The sequence below is a fragment of the Carettochelys insculpta genome, chromosome 6, assembly GCF_033958435.1.
Source record: "Carettochelys insculpta isolate YL-2023 chromosome 6, ASM3395843v1, whole genome shotgun sequence".
NCBI lineage: Eukaryota > Metazoa > Chordata > Testudines > Carettochelyidae > Carettochelys > Carettochelys insculpta.
Window position 1 is genome coordinate 18,126,901 of NC_134142.1, and position 26,126 is coordinate 18,153,026.

Here is a 26,126-nt window from a genome sequence, read left to right on the forward strand (position 1 = left end):
ACTAACTTTTTTGGTGAGAACATGTACATAACCTTACAGGAATCACAGTAGAATCAAGCTATTTTGTGACTTTCTGTCTTAATTACCACTACCTCTGTGAATTTGGGGGTGGAGATGGAGGATCTTGTAGCATCACGTGATCTGTCGATAAATTGCTGCAGTGTAGAGAAGTTACTGTTGGAAGAGATCTTCCAGCAAAACCTCTTGACAGGACACATCCCATGCAAAAAAGCAGAGCAATCCGCTTGGTCGATTGGAGAGCAGCCAGACTGCTGACAAAAAGCATTTTGTGTGTAGATGGTCAGTTTTTTGTTGACAAAACCCTCTAGCGTAGATATAGCCTCAGACTGAAAGCTCCTTTCATTGAAAGCCATAAATACAAATTCTACACCTCCAGAATTTTTCAAAACTTGTTTTAAGGATTTGACTAGTCTGGTGCAGAATAAACCAGTACTGTATAGTGCAAATGTCATCTAGGTGGTGGTGTAGTGTAGAAGCAGGAACAGATAGACGAATGAAAGGCAAGGTTACTTTCATCAGCCATACTTTCAATTGATCAACATTTCTCCATTAGCTGGGAGAGAAGGCTGAACTTCCTGAGAGCTTTTGTTTGTCTCTCAGGTTGTTTTGAAGGGCTTCATCTCCTGGGTTGCATAAGGATGAAAACCTATCTGACACCAACTGATCAACTAAAGGATTTGTAGCTAGTTGGTAAACGCTACTGCTTTACCACAATGCTTGTGTTTTAAAGGAGTGTATGTATAGTTTGCCCATGGAACTAATGCTCAGACTGAGGCAAGCCTGTGTTTAACAGGCAAAAACTCCTCTGAGGGAGGAAAGAGTAGAAGTACACAGCCACCTAAAGTAACACAGGATTGCATGAAGTAGTCTCACCTGTCTAGAAATGTAGTTAAATATGCAAACTCAGGTTGTGAATGATAAACTGGGTCTCAATCTTATTTTCAATTACAAAAGGAAGAATTAAGTATTGTGGGAGTACAGTAGATGGGACAAACAGCTGTGAAAATTGCTGTAGACAGCTCATGGGAAGGATTAACTTAAGTCCAGGCCAGAGAACAGAAAGCCCCTTGACTCTTTTGGCCTGTATAATAAGGATACTGTTAAACTTATTTGAGTTACCTCTTCACAAGTGTTTCTATTTAAATGCTTCATCAAGTACACCACTGAAGAAACTTAGGTTACATCTACATGAGTGTGCCTCTGGAAAGAGGCATGCAAATGAAGGTGCAGATTTACATATCGGATGCCTTGTGCATATTCTTTCAAAAGAGCTGCTTTTCTTTTGAAAACATGCAAATGAGGCACCAGATATGTAAACTGACACCTCATTTGCATTTTTGATTTCCTTCATTTGCATGAATATCTCGAAAGAGGAATACTAGTGCGGACGTAGTCTAGAAATCAGTGTGGCCACTTTGAGGCTAGGGCTCATGATAAACTGAAGACTTGGCTTGGAGTACGTAGGACATCTAAGACATGGTTTAGCTGGAAAGACTTTTCTGCTAAACCTAATCCACTTAACAGAAAGAAAGGAAAAGAGTCAGCTTGGACTATATCCTGGGGGGGGTGGGGGGGGGTTTTCCTCTCCTCATTCCTATGTCATGGCCACATAGCCTACCTCTTGTGTGGAAGACAGTATCACAGGGATCCTCCTATCTGGGTAACCGAAAACACCTGGGATTTCCTAGCTTTGTCCATGTCTCTAGAGAATACAATGAAAAATGGGCTTCCAGACACTGATCCAAATTGTAATGGCTGGAGTTGTGACCAACTGGAATGAGGCTTACATATAAACATGCTGGTGATCACAGCCTGCTACAGACCTAGTATTTTGTGTGTCTAGCCATGCTCCCCCTCCCTCAGGAGTGCACTCTGTCCCATGTGAGGTTCTTCTGTTGCCATGTACCTGGCAGGGAAGGAGAATGTTTAATCATGTAATGCTCTCTGGATTAGTGACAGATGTACCTTCCTCTAAAATGGTGCTGAGAAGGAGTCTACTTGCTCTTGAAAAAGACTAGCTAATGTCTGTCTGCTCATGGCTTAGGTAAGGAATTGCATTAGCAAGGGACATTAATTCTTCAGTGACTGGAGAAAGAAGCTGCTTGCTGCCAGAGCAATTGGTATAAAGGCATAAAAGGACGTGGAAAACTTGATATACAAATTTTTGATCCTAATATCCTGTGTGGGGGCAAACAAATGTGGCTGTGAGCTCGGTTACAGATAGCTTGATGGACTTTGCACTGCTATGATTCTGACCTTAGATCCCTCAGAACTGGGTTACTTCAATTCATCCCAGCTCCAGAGTCTTCACTGATCGCTTGATGTGTATAGACAGGACATTTTGGAGGAAGGTGTGTAATGTCTTTCTGGTTCATGTTTGGGGAAGGAAATTACCAGCAGCAAAAGATTGCAGACCAATGTGGAGTCCACTGTTCATATGTGCAAAATCTTGGTGAGGACCTTCAATTTGAGTGTACCTTAAGAGTTCTCTCTGGATATGTTGTCAGTCTCTCAGACTTAACGAAAGGTAGATCATGGTCTCTGACCTGAAATAAAAAACAGACCTTGTCTCACAAGAGGCTAATGAGATTAGTATGATCCTAACAAAGTGGCTAAAATGCCTCTCCTCTTTCCTCTGCTGCTGCCCCCACCCCCTGCACTTGTTCCTTTGGAACTCACTGGAAGTGTCTTTTTCATCATCCTGATCACTAACTTGTATAGGGAGTCTCCAGTTAACCCTGGCTGTTGAATATTGCACTTAAAGTAATGTGCCTGGCACCTTTGGGAGGGAAATCTAGAATATAATTTGTCATCTTAATGAGTCTGTTCCGTATTCCTGACTCTTTGCTGTACACTTGATGTTAAAAGGGCCTTTTGGGGGGTTTGCCTTAGAATTAACTAAAGCATTTAAGTGCAGTGAGTTCTGTTAAAATACTCACTTAACAGCACTGTCCCTCCAAAGTGCTAGACCTGCATAGGTGTCAGGCAGCATTTTGCATTGTTATCGCTGTTTTAAAGTTATGTGTACTAGCCCATCTTTTAATAGCAGTAGCAAAGTCTGTGGTGGATTTCATGGAGTCTCTGGATTGCCTTTAGGGAGAGAACAAGAATCTGCCTTTTTTTCCTGCCCCCCCCGCCCCCACCCCAAGATTTTGTTTAGGTGCATGGGTGTGTCAATGTCTGTCTTGTTGTTATAGTAGAAAGCCATTTGAAGAGGAAGGCTCATGAAGTCAGCCTGAAAAAACTGCTACTGAAGTCATGCCTCTTGGTGTGTGTGGTTTTGTTTTTTTTTTTTTTTTTTTTTTTAAAATCTGCCAACCTAGAAGTATCTGTCCATTGGCAAGTAACTTTCATGGTAGTTCCTGACCTAGTGTAACAATCGTTCTTAACAAAGCTGGTTTAAAATTGAGGCAAGGCTGATATCTGTCTGTTACAGATGTCTGTAAAATAACTATTGTTCCCCTCTCAGTACATGAAATATTATTGCTTGTCTTTGGCATCCAGAAAGTAATCTTTGTCACTTGCAGACTAGAACTTGAGGGGAAGGGAGGACTTTGTTTCTTCTCTTCAGCTGCCCAATTCTTGCACATAGGGTTTGTTGTAATTTCAGCTTGATATTGAACATCCCTGAAGTTTCTTGCTCTCTAGGAGTAAGGAAGGTATATATTTGTTTGCATAAGAGAAGGAAAAAGTTACTAACTTCAGCTTCTCCAAGAAGATCTCCTCAGGCATCTGTGTTCAATCCTGAGATCGTCTTTTTGGAGATCTGAACTTTGCACCTTGTTTTTGCTTTTTCTCTTGGGTATCTTACCAATATTCTGAGCTAGCTGTTCTTTTCCCAGACCTTTGCCTCCCATGAATTTGAGTGAACCGACTGAATTGTTTGGATAGAGATGCTGCTCTCCAAATCCCCTTGCTGTCAGCCAGTGAATAGGAGCCTAGATAGTATTTTGTCCCACTAACCTACAGGATTTCTCTTCAGATGTCTCTGCCCTTCCCCCACCCATTCTTAAGAACTGGGAGATCTGGCAAAACTGTGCTGGCTTAATTGGTTCAGCTGGACAGGAAGCAATGGTGAGAGGTTCTTTCTATTAGTTCACTGACCCTTGGTAATGACAGAGTCAGAATAATACTGTTCTGTGAAGTGCAAGAGGTCTGAAGCAAGGTAACCAAAATGACACTTTGAGCATCTACAACAGAAAAGCAGTTTTTTCTTTCCCCTCTGAAGTATGCCAGGGTAAGTGATGTTACCTGATACTGGTGGGATCTTACCTCACTGAAGAGTGCAGACTCTGAAACTGGAGTAGACAATGCATACAGAAAAGTGCTAATTTGGTCATGAAACAGAAAATCTCTCTACTTCTAACATTTTGTATGTAGATTCACTGGCCAACCTATTCAAGTTCTAATGCATTCCTAGTTTCCTCCAACCTTATGTCACTATCAAGATATCAGTTAAACTTTTATTGACAAAATCCCAAGAGCAGTTGACATACCCATAATTAAGTAACAGAGAGGAAGCCTTGCTAGTCTATACACTATCAAAACAAAAAGCAGTTAAGCAGCACTTCAAAGACTAGCAAAATAGTGTATTAGGTGAGCTTTCGTGGGACAGACCCACTTCTGGCTATGGTCTGAAGTGGGTCTGTACCACAAAAGCTCGCCTAATACACTATTTTGCTAGTCTTTAAAGTTCTACTTGACTACCCATAATTAAGGGTAAGTTGCTTTTTCATATACAATGACTGTGAAATCTGAAACAGGAAACAATGCATCGTGTCATTTCTAGCTACAGATTTTAAATGTGCAGTTTTGCTCAAAATTTGGGTAAATGAGTGGTACAAATTAGCCAACAACTTCAGGCTACAGTCTGTGTGGTGTGTCCAGTCAATCAGCATGTAAGTGATTTTTTTTAAGATGTATTTAAATTGGCATATAATGTCACTGAAATTAGGATCAGATCCCTTTTCTGATGCTTACGTGGGGCTGGGAGGGTGTTTGTTACAAAGGAGCTACTGAGGTTTAACAGGTCAGAGAATTTTCTGTTGGCCAATGCCAACAAAAATCATTGACAAAATCCATGTGCTTAATGTGAAGCATTAATATATCCCAAACATGCAGATTCAATTTTATTTAACAATCTTTAAATTTCTTCAGAAGGCTTAACGAGTAGTTTGAAGTTTCATCACATAATGTTGGTTTTGTGTTTTGGGTATTTTCCTTTAAGAAATACTTATCTGTGAAGTGAACATTCAGTTTCTGACTGGTAGCCTTTAACACATTTTCAGCTTCTTCATTCATGTGAACACTTGAAAGTGATTAAACACAATCTTATTGAAAAGGTGAAGTTTGTGCATCGGTCAATAAAAATGACATGTTACAATACTTTCACTGACATGAGGACAATATGCAATTGATCAAGGTAAAAAAATTGTCCTTTAGTGTGGCAGCCTCTTCTACAATGTTTGCTATGAGATAGCATTTACTGTTTATCAATCAGCTGCTTCATATAACATACATGTTTGTGTAGTTTCTAACCAGTATCAGTAGTCTGTCTTTTGCTTTGCTTGTTGAGTAAAATACTTTGGAAAACCATGCAAGAAAAATGTTAGATTGCATTAATAGTGGAAATCCTTGTGTAAACTATTAGCCTTTGTTTACACCTTAAACCTCCTGATGTAGTTCTGGCTTTCTGGAGCTATGCATCTGGCTGGGCCTTCTAATAGTTACTGTTTTAAAATCCATAAAGATGCCAAATTTTAACACTGGGAAAGGGCATTGTTAGTACTGGCCTCTGGAGTGTTTCCCCAAACTGCTGCCTTGGAGAACATGGTGTTCTCCAATACATCGTTTTATGGCAAACTTGGTCTTCCCTGTGGCAGAAGCTACAGCCTTCTCGGTAACACTTACTTCTAACTCAAGGGCATTTGACCAGTCTTGCATTCATAAAACTTGGTGGTTTTTTTTCCCTCCAGTGCTATAATCAAAACTGTAGAAGACTTTAGTAAAGCTATGTAATGTTGGTAGGCATTTTTCAATATTTTTGTATAGGTGATGAATGTTAAATTATTGATCTTTGTCATTAATCACATGACTACTGAATAACTTGATAGTTGAGTCATAATTTTAGGAGCCTTAAAACATATGGGCTCTAAAAGGGGTATCGGGAGGGTCTACTAGCTTTGTGCATCAGATTTCTGCTGTTATCTTAAAGAGGGTGCAAAAAGGCTAATTGCCTAGAAAAAACTAGTTATCAGCTTGGAAAAAGGCTTTTTGAATACCTAAAATTGTAATGTGTGTACATGCACTAAATGGAGGACTAAGTTAATGAGTTCTGTTTTAGTGTTAACTATATTCCAGATGAGAGTGCTTCCAGCCATGAAAATTAATTCTTTTGCTTAAACATATTGGCTGTGTCTACACTAGAGTTTTTGTTGAGAGTTTTTGTCAACAACTGAGGGAGCATCTACACACACACAGCATTCTGTTGAAAGTCTCATTGTTATCCCTTGAAAATTTGAGAAATAGCACTCGACTTCTGTTGCTGTAAGGTGGGTGAATATCTATGAATTTGGTAAATACAGATACATTTCCTCTCATAGGTGTTTGTTTTTAAAAAAAAAAAAAAAAATCAAAATATGGTAACGCTACTATTTCTAAAGTAATATGCTACTCTAAGTATAGGCTAGAGGCACTGCATTTTTTAGGTGTTGGATTCCCTATTTACACACAACTTAAAATGCATAAATTGCCTCATAACCCTATTCAGAATTTTTGGCTCTTTGCTCAGCTGCACAGTTTTTTGTTATGGTGCAGTGTGTAACTAAACTAGCCGTATGTGCATTCTCAATATAGCTGTGTAGTTGACACTTTGTATGCTTGCAAAATAAACTGAATGCTGTCCGACAACCCTCACCTGCAACAGAAACATGGCTTTTCAGAGTGTCATAACTTGATGATAAATTAGAAACTAACATTTCTTTAAGGCTCTTGTTTTCAATGAGGGTATCTACCATGCTACATTTGAGTTGATCAGCCTCTGCCATGTGAGATGTAAATACTTTAAAAGAGGTGGATATGTCTCAACTTCATTTTAAATGGTGGAGGGGAGAGGGGGCTAAAATGTGTATGAGAATCCTTTTAAAATCTGAACGGCTTCTTCATCCAAAGCACCTCCTGAGGGGAGAATTCCAAACTGAAAAATATAACCAAATTGAAATAGTTTAGGCTGGAAATGGTTTATACTTGGGGATGTAAACTCCCATTTTAATTTGCTAAACTTAACGTTTTAGGAGGTGTACCAGTTAAGTGATTAAACCTGGGGGAGAGGAGGAGGGGCAGCTGGGGACACTGCTCCAGGTCCAGCTGGACTGGAGCACCCCCCTGCCATGAACCAGGACTGCTCCTGCCAGGCTGGAGAGCCCCTGCCTGCAGTACTCCTGTACCGGACCATTCTGGCTGTGGGAAACATGCAAGTCTGGAGCAAGCCTCACCCCATGGTGGATTACTGGTTAGCTCTAGTTCATGCAGTTGTAGTAAGTTCCTCCAGAACTGTACAGATTTTGACAACTAGTATCTGAGCACAAGGTGCCTTCCCATCTTGCAAATGATTGCAGGGTTTCTTAAACAAGTGAGTAGTTTCAGTGAAATCAGGTGGGACTTAAAACAATCCCTAAGCAGCAGTAAATCTGCAACATGTAAGTAGCCCTGGGATTGGGGGACCTACTGTGTACATTTTATTGTTTAATTGCATACAGGATTAGACTTTTGACATAAAACAGGAAGGGGACAGAGGTCTTATGATCATCCAAAGAGACACTCAACAGCTAATAGATACTATTGCATCTGAAATACAAACATAATTTGTGTCAAAATCATTGCCACTAAATCCTGGTCTACACTTGGAGATTAGGTTGAGTTTAGGTCACTGAAGTCAAGTTTGGAAGGAATCCATCCATATTACAGGGTCTGTTCCTTCAACTTTAAGTGCTCCTAAGGTTCACTTGTTGTACTCCTGCTTTTCACAAGGAGTAATGCCAAATTCAGTCTTGCAAGGTCAACTTCAGGGTAGTGCAGATGAAGTGTTGTGAAATGCAGTGTTCTTGGGTTCAGGATCTTCTTCGCACTCCTCCCTGAAGCATGCCTTTGGATCTTCAACAGAGGGCATCTTGCTGCACACAAGATCTGATGGGAAACTGTTTAACCTTGCATGGCTGAAAGCTAAGTCTAAGGTGTGAGAAGTCCTCATCAGAGACATGCTGTTAGCAGACGATGCTGCTGTAGTGTCTCACACAGAAGACCTGCTTCAAAAACTGCTGGATCAGTTCTCCAAAGCATGCAAGGACTTTGGGCTTACCACCAGCCTAAAGAAGACAAAAGTACTTGGTCAGGATGTTGCTGAATCCCCATCAATCAGCATTGACAACTATACGCTAGAGGTCGTCCACGAGTTCGTTTACCTCTGGTCCACCATCACTGACACCCTGTCATTGGAGACTGAGCTAAATAGGAGGATCGGAAAAGCAGCCACAACTCTGTCCAGACTCAGCAAGAGAGTGTGGAATAACAACAAGCTGTACACTCACACCAAAATGCAAGTCTACAGAGCCTGTGTCCTCAGCACCCTCCTTTATGGCAGCGAGACTTGGACCCTGTATGCCCACCAGGAAAAGAGGCTGAACGTCTTCCACTTGCGCTGCCTCAGGCGCATCCTTGGAATATCATGGAAGGACAGAGTGACTAACACTGCCATCCTCAAGCAAGCTGGAATCCCAACCATGCACACCCTCCTCAGGCAGCATCGACTCCGCTGGCTTGGCCATGTCCACAGGATGAATGATGGAAGGATTCCAAAAGACATCCTGTATGGTGAGCTAGCCTCTGGCAAAAGACCTCCCGGACGCCCCCAGTTGCGCTACAAAGATGTCTGCAAGAGAGACCTCGGAGAGACATCAGGCTGGACAACTGGGAAGAACTAGTAGATGACCGCAGCAGATGGAGGCAGGGGTTACACAAGGGCCTTCAGAAGGGTGAGATGAAGATCAGACAGCTAGCAGAGGAGAAGCGAGCGCACAAAAAACACAATAAGGACTTGCCAGACACCCACTACATCTGCAAGAGATGCAGCAAGGACTGTCACTCTCGTGTGGGTCTTCATAGTCACAATAGACGCTGTAAATGAAGTCCTCAATTGAGACTTTAAAGGGCACGATCCATAGTCTATGCAGACTGAAGGATGCCTACTACTGGTCTCCTGGAGGTATCCTACTGTGCCTCAATCTGACAACTCTAGCCACCACTTTCAGCTCTGCTATTCTACAGGTGTTCAGGAAATGGCTCAGGAAAATCTTGAATTTCACTTCCTGTTGGGTAAGCATGGTGAACAGAGCAGGCAGCTCATCTGCCCATCAATTACAAGGGTTGCAGGCAAGCTCCAGCATGGAGCTGTCAGGTGATCAGGACCTCATTGCTGCTTGGGGTGGGGGGGTGTGGGGGTGGGTGGCTGAGTATATGCTGGCAAAACTATGGAGCAGCAAAAGAAATGCAGACTTCTACACCAAGATCTCCCACGCCTTGGAGGAAAAGGGTACACAAGGGACTCCCAGCAGTGTTGTGTGAAAATAGAGCATCTCCAGCAGGCATGTCCTAAAACAAAGGAAGCAAACTGACATTGTGTCATAGCTACAAACATGCTGCTTCCATGAGCAGCTGCATGGGATTTTGGGAGACAGTTGTTGCTCCGCCCCAGTCTATGGATATCTCTAAAGAGAGTCCTCTGGCAACCTCAAGGAAGACCTGAATGAGGAAGAAGAGGAAAATGATGGTCAGTAGGTGAAGGGAGCAACTGATCTCTCCAACAGCCAGGAATGTTTTTAATATTGGATCTCATCCCCTCCTTCCAGGAAGTTTTTGCAGCTGGACCCTGATGGCAAGGACGGCACCCCTGGTGAGTTCTCATTTTTAATCATGCTACAAGTGGGTTAAGGCAGTTGGGTGTGATCTGTGGCAGTACTTCACCTGTACAGCCTGAGGCCCTGGAAATAACTTGTTAATGAGTCTGGGTGTGGAGCACTGATCCTCCTTGCACAACTCCATGATGATCTCAGATAGGTACTTTAATTCTCATGAGGCTTTTCAGGAGGCCTGCCTTTTTCTGACTGCTGCTATAGGACATCTTTCCATGCCAAGCCAACAGTAAGTATCTGGCATAATTATACCACGTGGCAGTCTAGCATACTGACGGGCCTTCTCCCCACATTCAGTCAGCATCTGTTCCTTATCAACACTTGTTATTCTGAGGAGGTTGGTATTTCTTTTCGCAACCCAGAGAAAGCAGGGGAAAGAGCATTCAGTTATTATGATTGCCCCCACTTCCCTTCCTTTCCCTGGGTCTCTGGAGAAGGGGAAAGGCTCAATGCCCCAGCAAAGTGGGGAGGAGAAGCATGTGGTGACTGCCACTGCCAGAGCCTCCAACCCCTCCCCCCCCAGCCTGCTTGCAATGTGCACTGCAGCAGAAACTGCTTTCACAATTACAGGCTTGAAAGCATGTCCAAAATGTGCCTTACCATGACTGGAGGCAAACTGAGTCATGGAGCTTCCATAAGATCTCTGTCTAGTACCTGCTTAGAGAGGATGCTTCAAAGCCAACATTCATGCTTGCACAGAATACATCCCTGTTGTGTTTCACAGAATTTATTTCATGGAAATCCTTTATTACACGTACTGGAGATCAGAAGTTTATCAACTTAATGTCAGGCCATCACTTACATTTTGTTGAGCACACTGAAGTGGGCCCTTGGACCACCATTCTTCCCTGAACACTGCCCCCCCTCAGCTGTTAGACTGGCTCAGGGGGGGAAAAAAAAGAATAGAGTGTACATGGAAGCCACCGTCACAGACAGGGCACAGTTAAATGCATGGAGGAGACCCAGGTTGGATGGGAGGAAAGTGCTCAGAAGGAGATGTTGCAGCTGATGAGGCAGCAAGCTCCTCCTGTAGTGCCTAGTACAGGAGCACAGAGCCCCACCACAGCTCCTGGTGAAGCACATGCCCTCCTCAACATGCTCCCTAACCTTCCTGCCTTGGCACTCCAGAATGCATGAGGGAGGGGGAACCAAGGGCAGCCTTGCGTTCCAATCCCAGTGATGCTTCTTGAGCAGAAAGCTGAAATTCTTCCGCCTATGATGGCAAAATGTTCTTACTTGCCCACCCCTGAAGCCCCTTCCACAAACTCCTTTAGTGTCCCCTAAATTTAAAAACTCTTAAGCTGACAGTGTCTCTATTGTTTTGTTGCAAGGTGGCATATGGGAGGGTATGCATGCAAGCACAATTCAGAGGGGACCTCCTTAAGAGCAGGAGACCTGTCTAGTCATTTATAAAGCTGCTTTTTCAAAGCCTCCCTGATTAGCAGTGCCCCTCACTGTGGTCTCGTTGCCCAGGTGTTTGGCTGCTCATAATTGCTGGCCAGGTGATCTGCCTCAGCCCTCCAGCCTGGCATGGAAAATTTTCCCCCTTTCTGTCACATTATGGTGCACACTGTAGGCTGCCACCATGAGGGAAATGTTGCCTTCACCTGAGCTATTACCAGCTACTTCTAAACTGTCAGAACAGGTCTCCTTTTGGTATCACAGGAGTTTGGGGAGGGCAGGGAGGAGAAACAATGAGCAAAGTTCCATGAAAGTGGCCTGAATACACACACAGAATTTTTGTAGCTGCTGCTGATTGTCCCATACCAGCAGAACAATGCAATCCTACCAGTCCACACTTGTTTCACAGCACCAGAATTGATGGTGCTCCACTGTGAGCAAAGCATCAAGTGCACTGTTCCTTCTCTCTGGCATGTCTGTCTTCCTCAATCTTCATAGCTGTGACAGCTGCTTAAGATCTGCACATACCTTAGCACAATGGCGGAGGTGCTCACCGTACTTGCCACAACAGTTTGAAGCTGTTTGGGTTCTGTGCTAGCCTTGCAATGATTTTCTACACAGATGTAAGAGTAGGCATGAAAACACATCTTCCCAAAGCTGGGGGCAGAAGACAAGTACGCTATAGGATGCTGGTGAGACAAAGCCAGAACTACCCCACACCATATTTTTCTCCTGTCAGATGCTAGGACAGAAATCCACAATGCAACAGGGCAGCAGGAACTGTGGAGAGAAACCCAGAGAGCTAGATCTGGTAACCTGAGGATGCACTCTGACTTATGTGCCAGTGTGAACATACACTCGTCACTCGACAAAATAAGGTCCTCCAAACTAACATTAACAAATTTGATCTAATGTCATGTTGTAGACATACCCAAGTATTTTGCATTAGTTGGACTATTACAATCATGGGACCTTTGTGTTCCTGTGGCCTTGACAAAGCTGTTGCATACTTTTCATTTTAAGAAATGTGGAAGGATCCTAGAATGCCATCTGGTGTCTACTGTTAGTGCTTTTAATGTAAGTGCCTGTTCCAGGAGTCACTGTTCTGCTGAGCACCTCTTTGAAATAAAGATTAACTGATGCTATAGAATAACTAAACTGGACTTTTTACCTCAATTTTCCTAGGTTAAATTTTCTCAATTGAACAGCAACCTACTTTGATGGCAATACCTTTCTGTGGAAAGCAGAGAGTACTTTGAGTAGCAAGATGGTTGGGACTTTGCAGAACCCTAATGGAATGGGTGAAAATGGAGATTGCTATAGGTTGTTTTTTTTTTTGTTTTTTTTTAAAAAAAAAAAAAAAAAAAAAAGGAACTTCATTTTTGGCTACTGTATAAGCAAGATGTTCTAAAAATCAGGCCCTAGCCTATGCAGCTCAGTGTTTCAATGCCTTTTAAAAATGGGATGCAATGGCATGTTAATAGGGAGAATGCCATAAGAGGTAAAACTGGAGACTAAATAAAAATGTAATTTAAAATAATAAAAGCAGGGATCTAAATTGGGAACTGGGGGATGTATTAGCAGTGTTCCCTTAAGCTTTGAGCTTGGATGGCCACCCATGAGAGAGTCAAATGTGGCCTAGCTGATTAGTATAGTGCTTGCAGCTGGCAGCATGTTTCTCATGGTGGTACACATCCACACGTGCTTGAGTGCCCATAACAAAACTTATTCTGCATGTAGACAGAGAAAAATCAGAGGAAACTTTGTGTAATAGATGCTTTACCAGTAAGAGCCAGATTATAGGGCAGGCCACAGTGACAATGGAAGGTGCTGGCTTTGGAGTGCTGCTTTTGTTTCTGACAAAAGGGAAAATAGAATGTTTTTTCGTTTTGAATATTCAGTAGGTAGGTTCAGTTCCTCCCCTCCCCTCCCCTCCTTAGAAACTCATGAAACCTGCCAGATTTTCAGAGATCTTCGCTCTCCTGGAACATCATGGAATGTTGCCAGCCATGTCTTCCTGGGAATAAAAGGGGTGTGGCATTGCCAGTTAGTAAATGATGTGAGCCTTGTTTTTATTGTGGAATTTTGATAGTGTACTTGTGTAAGTATCAGCTAATAAAGGATGTATTTGAGATGCCAGAGAGATCTCTAACACCTATGTAGCAGTATAAAAAATACTAAGCAAGACAAAAAGTCATGTTTGACAGCCATGAGTGGTGAGCACAGCTTTTCCAACCTCAGGCTCAGTAGAACACATCTTTCATCAATGAAGGCTGAGAGTGACAGCCTACTATTTTATTCCTTGAAATGTTATTGGCCAGTCTCTGACTCTGAGACTGTGGCTCAGTTCACGAGGGCAAAGATGACGGACGAGACCTTTTGAACTAAATTACATGGGTAACATTCTAAGGTTGTCCCATACTCTAACACTATTTAATACTGGTCTATTGTATTCTGTGCACATAATATGGATTTTGTTGTCAAATTCAATTTCTTGATGTTAGTACATTTCAGTTAAAATTGTTTATATAATATACAGCTGTATAAATATGGCATGTAATGCTGTATGCATTCAGGTCCTCATGCGCAAATATATCTTAGGTGGCAGAGATCACATATGCAGATTTTACATCAGTTGTGAAATGAGTTACAAATGTAATCTTGAAGCCCTTATATTTTAACAGGGAAGGTGGTCTTTGAAGAGGATCCTCGCTTGCAGCACCATTTGGTCTCGGGGTAGTGTTTGCACTCACCTTGAAAAGTGAAAAAGTAGAGAAACCATATAATAACTTTACCTGAACAATACTCCAGAGTGGTGCCAGAATACATGTTGAGTCTCTTAACCACTAGAATACAACTGACCTGGAATATTTGTATATTCCTGCTGCATGCAATTTCAGGGTTTACATTTATACCCAGAGGCTGGGTCTAAACGGAGATGTCCTGCCACCAGCTTTATGCTAACGAGCCATCTTGCAATTGCAAATGGCTACTCATTAGCATAGCTGCATGAGATCTCACTGATTAACAGGAGTATGCTAATGACAGCCATTTGTGATTGTGAGACTACTCGTTAGCATGAAGCTGCCGGCAGGATGGCTCTGTAGACCTAGCCTTTATGAATAGTAGAAGTGTGTAAGAAATGTGTATTTGGGTAGGTCTTGAAACTTTAAATAGCAGTTACATACATTAATGAAAAGTTGAAATGATCCCTCTTCCACTTAAAAAAAAAAAAAAAAAAAATTATTTCTAGAAATGTGAAGGCTGCTATACTGTTATGCTTTGAACAACTATTTTGTTTTTTCCTTCTCTGTGCCCTTCCCAGCTGTCCTTTTCAAAGGCAATTTCATTTTAGAGAAGATCTGCTTCCCCACTCAATACTGTAGGGCTACATCAACACAGCAGAATTATGCCAAAATAATCTATTCCTGAGTAACTATTCCAAAATAGGTTATTTCAAAATAACACAGCTACACACAAGAATGCATGTCGAAATAGCACCCAGCTATTTCGAAATAGCATGTCCAGACATATAGTGACTCTTTGGATGCCATTACGGTGTATTTTGAAATAGAGCTGTTCCATGTCTTAACAGCACCTATTTTTAAATAGGCGCTATTTCTCCTACAACAAAATTTACAAAATTCAGAATAAAGCACCCCATTTAGAACTTACTTTGAAATAGCATGTGCATAGTGTAGGCACTGGCAAAGTTATTTCAAAATAATGGCAGTTATCTCAATATAATGTTTGAGTGGCTGTAGTCTGTCCTTCCTATGTTCCCTGTTAGGTTTAGCCCAATTTCTTTCTTTGTTCTTAAGTAAATGAAAAACAGTAATTTTGTACTAAAATTGACAGTTGAGGGGCAAATGTCATTTTATTGGAAAATGTCTGAGGTGCATTTATTTGGAGACTAACCAATGTCCACAGAATTCAAGCAAGTGTGAACATTTTAGTGTGTGTGTGTGTTTAGAATAAAAAAATCTAGAACAGGCATCAGCAACCTTTTTGAGGCAGAGTGCTGAAATTTGACCTCTCTATGGTCAAATGCTGGTGATACTTTTTAAAATCCCTAATAGTCTTACTTGCACCAACTTCACTAATAAATAAAAGCAGAGCTTTGCTGTTCCGGTGGTGGTTGGTAGCATTAGCTGATATTTTGTTAATACATGGGATGCATGGCTTTGAGCAAACTCACAGCTGCCTGAGGGAGGAGGGACAGGACTGAGCTCCTGCCTCAGAGGCCTATGAAAATTGGCTTGTGTGGCACTCTGCACCTGAGCCAGGGAATTGCTGACCCTGTTCCAGAATATACCTACTTAAATAGGACCACCTTACTTCTTGTAGCATACCTAGAGGAACCAAAATAATTGGCATTCTTTAAAATACTTAAAAAAAAAAAAAAAAAATCCAGAAGTGCTGCATAAATTATGCTTTTAAAGTTTGTAAACTGAGTCAGCCCCTTCAAAAGAGCTTAAGTGCTAACGATCGATGGTGAAATGCTGGTACACATCTGCTATTGTAAAGGTAGGGTAGTTCTAGATAGTCTTCCTTGCTGCCTCCTTCCAAAAATAACCTCTAAATTGACCTAGATTCCTTTTCCTGACAAGAAGCCTTCTCGTTGAAAACTCTACTTATCCAGGTCACTTCAACTCTAAATTGCTGAGCTTAAAGAATGTTGCACATACTAAAACTTGTATAACTGTGGTATGAGATTGAGACTTTGTACAACTTTATGCTTAACTTGGAGGCATAACTATTATATGCATTTCCTGTAAGATTTCTAGGGTGCTGTTTGCACTGCTGGTTTTGCTTTAGTTAAACTTTTACATAAGCACTTCATTTGAGATAAACAAGCTTGTAAAATAATGTAGTTGATAAACAGCTATTCTCAGATTTGGTAAATATTTAGACCTACAAATAATGCTATAACTTCCTCTCTGAGCAAGCTCAGCTTGCTAATTGGTTACTGTACTGTGGTGATGATCAAAAACTATTTTCAATTTTAAGCATTCTGCATTTCTTCCCCACTTATGCATCCAAATGATAGCTACCTCATTCTAGATCACAAAACTCTGGAAGTGGTGGCTTTTTCGCGTATAAAGTGCACATGTTCAAAGTGGTGTCTTTTTTTTTTTTTTTTCTCCTTTCCTCTCTTTCCCCATCCAACATATGCTCTTTTAATTTTGCTGAAGAGCACAGGCTTCTCCAGGTGCGTTTTTCACTTTTTCTTATGGAAGCTCAGCTTAAATTTTCACAAGGTCTTAAGAATGAAACTTTTTTATAAAACTAAACAAGGGATCAGTTTAGATTATTGGATTTGGGGATAGCTTTACATGGTGTCTTTCCTCTAATTTAGGTGGGGTTTCTTTTTTTAAGCCTAAATACTTACTTACTTACTTACTTACTAGCTGTTGTAGCTAGTAGCTCATATCTGAGGTAGAAGTGTTCTTTTGTTTTTTTTAAACAGGACAGTAACTTATACAGCTGTGTTGATCTGCCTAATTGTAACTAAAACTTACATTAGCTATAGACAATCTCCATATTTTTGTGCTGTTTGTATTTGCTTTGCTTCACAAACTAATGTTGCTAATAAAGTTTAAGTAGAACCTTGAAGAATTTTATATTACTGCAAAAAAAAAAAAAAAGTGAGGCTTTGGAGATTGCTTTGCCTTTGATCTCTTGACAGTAACGAAAGCTGTTTCTAAATTGCTGTTTGTCTAGTTGTGTATGTGTGGGTGAAGTGAGTTGGTTGGGTTTCTTTAACCAGTATCTAACTGGGGCTTTTTGTTTTTTGTTTTTGTTTCTTTTCAGAGATCATTCACATTAATAATAGAAGCTTGGGATTGGGATAATGAGACAAAAAATGGTGAGTTTAATGAAGAACTTCTCCAAAAACACATCTACACAGTGTACAGCAGTTTTCATGATCACCTGTAGTTTTCTTTTAAAGGAAAGCAAGTCTTGAATACTCTTGTTGCTAGGGGACTTATGCATACAGTATTTAACCACATGCAAACTCTTCTTTGGTCTCAGTCATATTACAGAGGATGAAGTTCTTGAATAGCTTAACAAGTGTGATTAGGGAAACTGGAAACTAGACACAAACTAAGTCCTATTTCTCTTCCTCTTCCATCAAAAGAAAACATTTAAGTGATTGCTCTCTGTAGCTAATATTCACAATACTTTTGAGGTGATGACATTTTTTAAACTTTTTTAGTGCAATTTTAGTTTTTTGCCCCATAATTTCAGTTGTCTAAGATTTGATACAAACCTTTTTGGTCTAGTAGCAGTGTTCTAATAAAACACTGCTAATCACACCGCAAAACAAAAAAGCACTTCAGCTGCACTAAAAGTAATTACAAATCAAAACAGTGGTTTAATAACTTTTATCTTGAAAAACTACAAATAGGGTAGCTGGCTTGCCAATGTGAACCTGACCAAAGAGAAACAATTGTCTGTTTCAGATATCAAGCTCAGTTTTATTTTGCGTCAGTATCCTTCCACAGTGTCTTAAAAATTGGTTATATTTTTGAGTTGATACTTAATCTACTGTCTTCTCTTGGACTGACTTTCGAACTTGAAGCCCCTAAGAATCTAGCTGGTAATGGCACTATTAGCAGTCCAAATCAATACATTTAGGAACACAAATATATGTATGTTTGTGTGTGTGTTAAATCTCCTGTATCTCTGGACCATTGCTCTGTGGAAGGGAGTGGTGGGGGATGGAATTCAACAGCCACATAAATCCAGTATTTGCTTCTTAACTGCAAAAGATAAATTTTTTTAAATCTCCAGAAGCAACTGAAGTATCATCCCTGAAGTAGCGCTTCCTATTAGTGTACTCAAATTATATAATGGTATCTGGCATATTCCCCTTTGAGGTCAAAAAGGTAAGGACTACCATTTGAGCAGACATGGAAGTCTTGGCTTTCAAGTAGACTGATGAAGCGTCACATCTAGTATACATTTGGCTCATCTTTTTAAAGAGACTTAAACATGAGCTGAAGTAATATCCATTTTTCAGTGACACTTTCAGAACTTGTGTGTGACTGTTAAAATAGTTATAAGGTTTGAAATGTATTGCACATTTAGCACTTAAGTCTTTGAACTTTACAGGAAGCTTGGTGAAAGGGTAATCAGTTGTTTGTGGGCCTGAGGAAATGGCTAATATTTTACTAGCTTGTAAAAAGCATATACAGGAAGATTTATTCTAATAAAGTTCATGGAGTCTAGAAAACTATTTGGATGTGCAATAGTCAAGCATTTTTAATCTGTCAGTGGCAGATTTGCACACAGAAGACCACAAAATTCTCAGGCTGTTTTGCAGCTCCAGTGTGTAATTACATATGTGCAGTTGAGTGGAGTAGGTTTCCTTCATTCTTGGATGCATGGTAATGTAGTTAGTTAATCTGGCATCTGAAACCTAAAAATGAAACCTTAAGTCTGAATTTGGGAAGATTTTATCCACCCTGTAACCTGACAAGGCACCACTTAAAGAACACTCGATTTTTGTGAAGTTATTTATGTAGCAACACTTTCTTTCCACCACCTTACAGTTTAAGCTTGCTATCTTAAGGTTCGAGGAAAGACTCTAAATGGTTTAAAAACAAAAACAAAAAACCACACCCACCCACCAACCAGGGCTTAATTTATGGAAGATTTTCTAGGGCTGAGCCCTGTCACCACTATGCTTGTTCGTTCATAGCTCCAGCAGCTCTGGCTTGCCATATCAGTTATGAAAGTACCAAAATATTCCTGGTACCCAAGTGCTTGATCCCAACACCTTTCATTATAAATGTAAACACTGAGACCTTTTTTTGCCAATCCTTACACGTGGGTCTGTGACAAGATGGGAGGACCCTTCCTTGTTCCCATACAAAAGATGAATTCAAGCATTCTCTCCCTGCACAGGTAGGGAAGAGCATTAATATGGAAGATACAAGTAAATGAAGCTAGAATTAATTCCTTGCGTCCCTGGGAGAAAACAACTGTAACCTGAAGAGGCAAGAGAATGTCTGTCTGGAAATAAAAGCTCCCTGCCCAGGTGCTGAACATCAGGCAAACCCCTGTTTCAGAGATCTTTAAAATATATCTGGTAACCTGTCTCAGTTTGTAGTCTTATACCAGTACTTCAAGCAAGTTTTGTTATTTCTAACTTGCTGCAATATGTTTCCCCTCTGCTGTAAGGGGGATGCATTGCCAAATGACCACGTCTGCTGCTCTGCAGAGGAGACTTGCAAGTGCAGCTAATGAGGCTTGGGGACCATATTTTAAAAACGCCAAAACTACCACTCTTTTTACTTGTATTTCCGGTCTTTTCTCATCTATAATCTCTCCCTTTTCATTCCTTGTTTTTGTTCCAATTCCTGTCAAATTTTACTAGGCCAATATCTTGTTTTAAAAGTGATGCTTCAAGGAGCTGCTTTATACAGCATTACTTATGATTAGGAGAGTGGCTGTGTTGAGGCTTTTTGTTTAGAGTTGGATTTTTGGGGTGGAGGGAAGGGACAGACTGCATCGACATGAAGCGGATGCTAAAGTCTACTTGCTTTTTTTCTCAGATGTAATAGACAACTTTCTAGCTGTCACTTGAGTCTTGCCTACAAAAGAACTAAATGGCATTAATTGTGTGCACCTTCTCATTCAGCCTTCATGTGGCTTTAATTCAGTAAATCATTTATCATACAAAGCCACACAGATTTAATGCAGTTAAACTAATCTACTTCTAATTCACACCATTATTTAACTTAGATGAAATTGCACGAGTGTCCTCCAATTAGACAGGATCATTTTTCTTTCTTACTGTGAGTGGGAAGGCAGGTTGTCTTCACCTAGCATAGACCTTTAGCAAATCAGGCTAGTCTCTGCTTGGTAGAGAAGCTTGCAATTTCACTGACCAGCCTGCTAATGCCACAGATATTTTTAACAACCTGTGCTTTACCATCAATTTCAGCCTTGACTGTTCCACCAGAGAAGTACACTTCCTAGGTACCACAGTACAAATCGCTGATGGTCACATTGATGCCATTCTCTACTGGAAACCCACTGACTTCTACTTACCTACGTGCCTCCAGCTTCCATCCAGCACCCACCACATGATCCATCACTTATAGTCCGTTCCTTAAACACAATCACATCTGCTGTGATCCTACTGATGGAGACTGAAAACTTCGACCTCTGTCAACCATTTATAAAATTTAATTACCCACTGCAATGTGTCATTAAAAACCTACCACCTATTCTATATTGTGATGCTATACTCCAGAAGGCCCTAGGTTAGAAGGTTGCCTATAGGAGAGGACAGGCCTGTCACCTAAGATTCTCGCTAGCAATCATAGGTTACACCGCAACAATACTAATTATGGAACTTTTCCTTGTAACAAACCTCGCTGCTAACTCTGTCCACATATTTATCCTGGAGATACCATCACTGACCTAACAATGTTAATTGCAGGATTAGGGGCACATTTTCCTGTAGTTCAACCAATGTTATATACAACATGTGCCAGCAATGCCCCTTTGCTATGTATATTGGACAAACCTGTACAGTCACTTTCCAGAGAATTAATAAACCCAAAACAGTCATCATCAACAACCATGGGCTCAGCACCCTTTGGTGTCTGATGCCTTTCTCACCATTTCCTTCCATCTTTCCCTGTCCAATGCAGTGTGGCTTAGTTAAGAATCCAAATACCCATAAACATGTCGGTGCACACGTCAATGGAGTGGGCCATACTGTTAAAGACGTGAGACTACATGTCTTGCAACAAAGACTTTAACAGCAGATTACCAAGGGGAAAGTGTGAACTGCAGTTTACGCTAAAGCTCAAACTCAATACACTGAGGCTTGCTCTTAATAGAGATAAGTTACCTCATGCATTACAAAGACTGCTTCCATACCTTTGATATTCATAATGATCTCAGGCAGGACACTTAATATTTTGCTCCCCTCGTCCCCACTCTTTGCCTCCTGCCCCCTTTTCAGTCCTATATATCTGATTTGTCAGGTTTTTATTTATTAGATCTGTTTTATAAAAGTCAGTGCTGTGCTGGAAAGAGCATATCTCCAGATCTGAAGAATTGGGCCTGCCCCATGAAAGCTCATCACCGAATAAATTATTTTGTTAGTCTTTTAAAGTGCTACATGACAACTTGTGATTGTGGGGTTTTTTGTTTAAAGACAAGTTCATCTCAGGCATGGATTCAACAGTCTTCTCTCACTTGGTTCTATTCCTGCTGTTAAAATAAAAATCATAATTTATAATAACTCCTTGAGATGAAGTGGTAAGTTTCTAAAATCCAGAACTTTGGTTCGAGCCTCTTTAGTTAGATTCTCATCCTGTGCTAAAAAAGAGGGAGAGACAGACAACCGTGTCCTTATTCTTCCTCCACTTTTCCTTTTTTAATAGTCCCAGCTCCTGATTATAGTGCAGCCCCCACTGTAAAATACGAGATATGTTAGAGGCAGTGTTCATCTCTACTCTCAAAGTAGAGTAGGACCCTGGTAACACCTGGATTCTGGAAATCTGAAAGCTGATTAACAACCTTCTTTCCTCCTCCTCCAACTTTATACCTCCATTTGGTCCAGAGCCATTTCCTTGACTAACTTGTCTAGGTTTCTAAATCTGTCAGGCACAAAGCATAGGAGCAATTCCAAATGATGGAAAATATTTTCCAGGGTGGTGGTTCTTCTGAAAGAAGGTAAAAATGGGGAGATTTGGACATTTGAATCTCGAAGTTAAAATTCTTGAACAGCATTCTGCTTGCAACAGCTCTTCCAGAAATAGTCAGTGTTTTCACACCTTAACTGAATCTAGTGTGTAGTAGCCCACAAATGTGTTTGAGATTTATTATCAATACTGCTGCTTTTAATTCCGTCTTAAATTGGGTGAATAGAGGTACCTCTATGGGCTTATCCAAGAGTATATGGTGGTTGTCATTGCAGCTCTGTTTGTGGATACGAGGTGGATTTCTCTCACTTGGAAAATGGTTCAGTGCATGTTTGAGTCACTGCAACAGTCCTTTGTGGTCATGTAGGCTCATAATTATTGAGTTGAAGGCTAAAGTACCTTGCTGTGGGTCAATGGAGTGACAGCTTTGCTGGGCCTAGCGCCAGGCTGGAGGCCCTACTCTGTACCCATGGAAGGGGCAGGACTGCAGTTATGTGGCCCCCCAATGCCTCTTGGAGAGCACCCTGCCACTCCAAGTCCTCAGTGCTGTCCAGAGCATGCTGTGTGGTGCTCCAGAAGCCATTTTAAAGGGCTTAGGGCTCTGCAGGTGCAGTGATGGTGGCCAGGAGACTCGGGACCTTGTGTATAGCTTGACCCTAGGGCAACTGCCCCATTTCCCTCCTACCCTCACTAATGGTTCTGGTGAGCATGGATTCAACATTCTTCTCTCATTTGGTTTTAGTCCTGTGGTTAAAAAGAGGAAAAGGTTACTGGTAAAATAATTATTATAATAAAATTGGATCTTATAGTCCTTAACCTCTTTTTTTCACAGGAACTGCATCTCCCGGGTTTTTAACATGCCCTTATTTGGCTCTGAAACCTCTTCTCTGGAGAGCTTTAGAGTGGCCCATCCAAGGTGTATATTTGCCTATTTTGAACTGGCCCTGTGCTATTGCAGATGGAAACCCACATGTTAGGACTTGTGGTCTAGTCCTTAAAGAACAGCAGTAGGTACATACCTGAAAATTTCAGTTTTAAATATAAGCTAGTCTGAACGGACTTCAAAGATGGTGGTTTGTGTGTGGTTTTTTCTTTTTCCATTGTGTTACTATTTGATATCATACTATATAGTCACTTCTAACATCTTAAATATTTACAGATCATGAGCATTTGGGCCTTCCAGTTGAGCCACCTTGTCATTCTTGAACTAAACTTACTTAATTCCAGAGGTGGGAAAAGTACCCAAAGTTTTTTGAGTAAAAGTGCAGCTGCTGTCATTTCTGGATACTTGAGTACAGTCGTGCAAGGTGTGTACTTTTTACTGAAGTCGTTCTCCCAGGAGGACACCAAGAACTTGTACATTCCTTCCTCCAAAAGCAGCTGCATTTCTGCTCAAGTAACTTTTTGAATACTTTTTTCCCCACCTCTGCTTAATTCTTATCTGAGTTTTCTAATGTTTGAAGGGATGATCTGGATCACGTACACTGACAAACTTCAGAGCAAATACTAGTACACTTTGATTTTTGGTTGGAGCAGGACTTCTCCTGTAGATTAGATGTTAGTCTTTTTTTTTTTTTCTTCAGTATTTGAATAATTTTAAAAAGTGCTCTCGACTTCCAGTCCCTGTGAAGTCCTTCTAGTCTTTCCTGAAGAGGTACAGCTATGGCAACAGACACAAGAGGCCCCATACTGTCATAATGTGCCAAGCCACAGTCAGAGCAAGAAGGGTCACTGATCTCATGTTCATTTAAGAGTGCCAGCAAGACTTACGCTAATTATATGATAGACAACAAAACTTACTTTTGCGTAGTGAGCTGAAACCATGCATTGGTAATATAGTATCATTCACTTCCAACCTCACCAGGATTAGATGTGAACCATAGACCTGGGACTCGATATTTTCAGGTGGAAGCTGTTTACCTTAGCTTTCCTTTTGTGCTTTACTTTTATTTACTTGTGAAACATTGGTGTTCAAAGAAAACAAATGCTGAAGTATTTTTAGCCCATTTTGTTACAGTGCAGATAGTCCATACATGCATGATCACTTCAGAGGTGGTTATAACCTCTTCAAAAGAGTAAAAAGTGTGCGCCATTTTAGATTACTTAAAAGTTAAGCTAGAAAAGTCATACTAACTTCAGTTGAGGATTTTAAATACGTAATACCCAGAAAAGAGGATTCAATACTTAGTTCCTAGTGTAGACACACCCTAACCTCAAAGTTTTAAGCACTACATCAAAGTAGCCAGAGTCTGCACACATTTTTTTTCCCCCTTACTTCATAATCCTTACTCCATTCTCGGGAATGGAGTATTGCCCTACTTCGAAGTTTAATTTTGAAGAAGTGTGTGTAGATACACAACTTGAAAGTTTGGTTGGTTTTTTTTTTTATTTTTGTAGTATAGACACAGCCTTACTGTTTCTAAATGCTAGCTAAAGTTCTTTTTTTGGAGAACAAATTCCTGAAACTTTCATGATGCAAAAAATTACCAGAATTCAAAAGTTGTCTTCCATCTATGAAATGGTTGAATTCTTTAACCCCTTGTCCTCTTCTTGAGTGAGACTACTTAAGGCTTCAACTCTACTCAGTCTTTCAGCTCACTGCGATCTGCTAAATGCCATGCATTTTTTTTTTTTTTTTTTTTTTTTTTTTTGGACTGGCATTTCCCTAGAGAAGAATATGAAATTTACACAGTGGTGAAATTTTGTTCATTTTTTTTTCGGCACAATTAAATGACTAAATTTCAAGTGATTAAAATTATGAATATTCCATGTATTACCATGAACGTACACTGTAATTCTAGAGTCGTTGCTTCCAAATAACACATCCCATCAGCTTCTTTCTTTTTTTTTTGCTTTAAATTTAGCAGATGCTGTGAGGTGAATGAGACTTTTACGTGCATACGCAAGATCTATTGAGTAAATACACTTTTAGAGCAATCTAGTTGAACATACAAGTAGTTCAATAACAAACCCACAGTATTGAAGAGCCCTTATCCCAACAACTTATTTACTAGATTTGTGCAGACTTCGCAATTTAAGAATTAAAAAAAAGCCAGGGCCTTGTTGATGTATTTGGATGCATTAGCAAAAAGCAATTTCCTGTTAATTATGTTCCATTTGTTAATGTTTCCTTTTGGGCTGTCTGGAGTCAGGATTTTTAAAGTCCTGTAACTAACTTTGAAAGGCAGGAGAAAAAAATAAATTTGCTGTTTGTAGTCCTTCAATTAAGGAATTTTTTTTATAATCAAGGTATTTTAATGAATTGTGTGTGTATCGGGCTTGCAATATACTAAGGTTTTTGTTTTCTCTTTATAAAGATGAAGAACTGTTAATAGAGAGAGTGTCGTATGCTGGTATGATCAACCCTGAGGATCGGTGGAAGACACTACAATTTAAGGGGCCCATAGCTCATTTTGAAGTGCAAATTAGAGTGAAATGCGATGAGAATTACTACAGCACACGGTGCAATAAATTTTGTGGACCTCGTAATGACTTTGTTGGTCACTACACATGTGACCAATATGGAAACAAAGCCTGCATGGAAGGTTGGATGGGAGAAGAATGTAAACAAGGTATTTTTTTGCTTAATATTTTACATACTTATAACTGAAATGCAAAGGCATATTTAAGACAAATGTTGCACCAACTATCCTGTCTTGTGCATTAGCACAAGAGAAATATTCATTTTTTTTTTTTTTTTTTTTTTTTTTTTTTTTTTTGTTACAGCTGGGCAAACCAATGGATTTTACAGATCTTTAGCAATAAAAAAAACCTCCTTGTGTTGATCCATAAACCACCTTGATCATTCTCTTTTCCTGGCCCAATGCATAGTCGCTATCCCTATGAATGAATAGGAATTATCACACTGAATGCAAACACTATTTTGCTGTTGGGTATTTGCTTGTGGTGGTTTTTTTTTTTTGTTTTTTTTTTTTTAAAAAAAAAGCAACAAAAGTGGCTTGCTTTAGAAGTAGAATGAAGCTTTTGAAAGAACTGATGTAGAGAGGACTTGTCTAGTTATCAAACCAGTGAATCAAATGCCCTTTGAACTTAAGCAGAAGGTAGT

General features: G+C 40.4%; 1 protein-coding gene across 1 annotated transcript in view; it reads left to right on the plus strand.

The window, feature by feature from the left end:
* Positions 1–26,126, plus strand: part of JAG2 (jagged canonical Notch ligand 2) — a 116,499-nt gene that overhangs the window by 34,736 nt on the left and 55,637 nt on the right. The window contains 2 exon segments of the mRNA XM_074996377.1: positions 17,202–17,256; positions 25,378–25,632. Coding sequence (XP_074852478.1) covers positions 17,202–17,256; positions 25,378–25,632 — 310 coding nt within the window.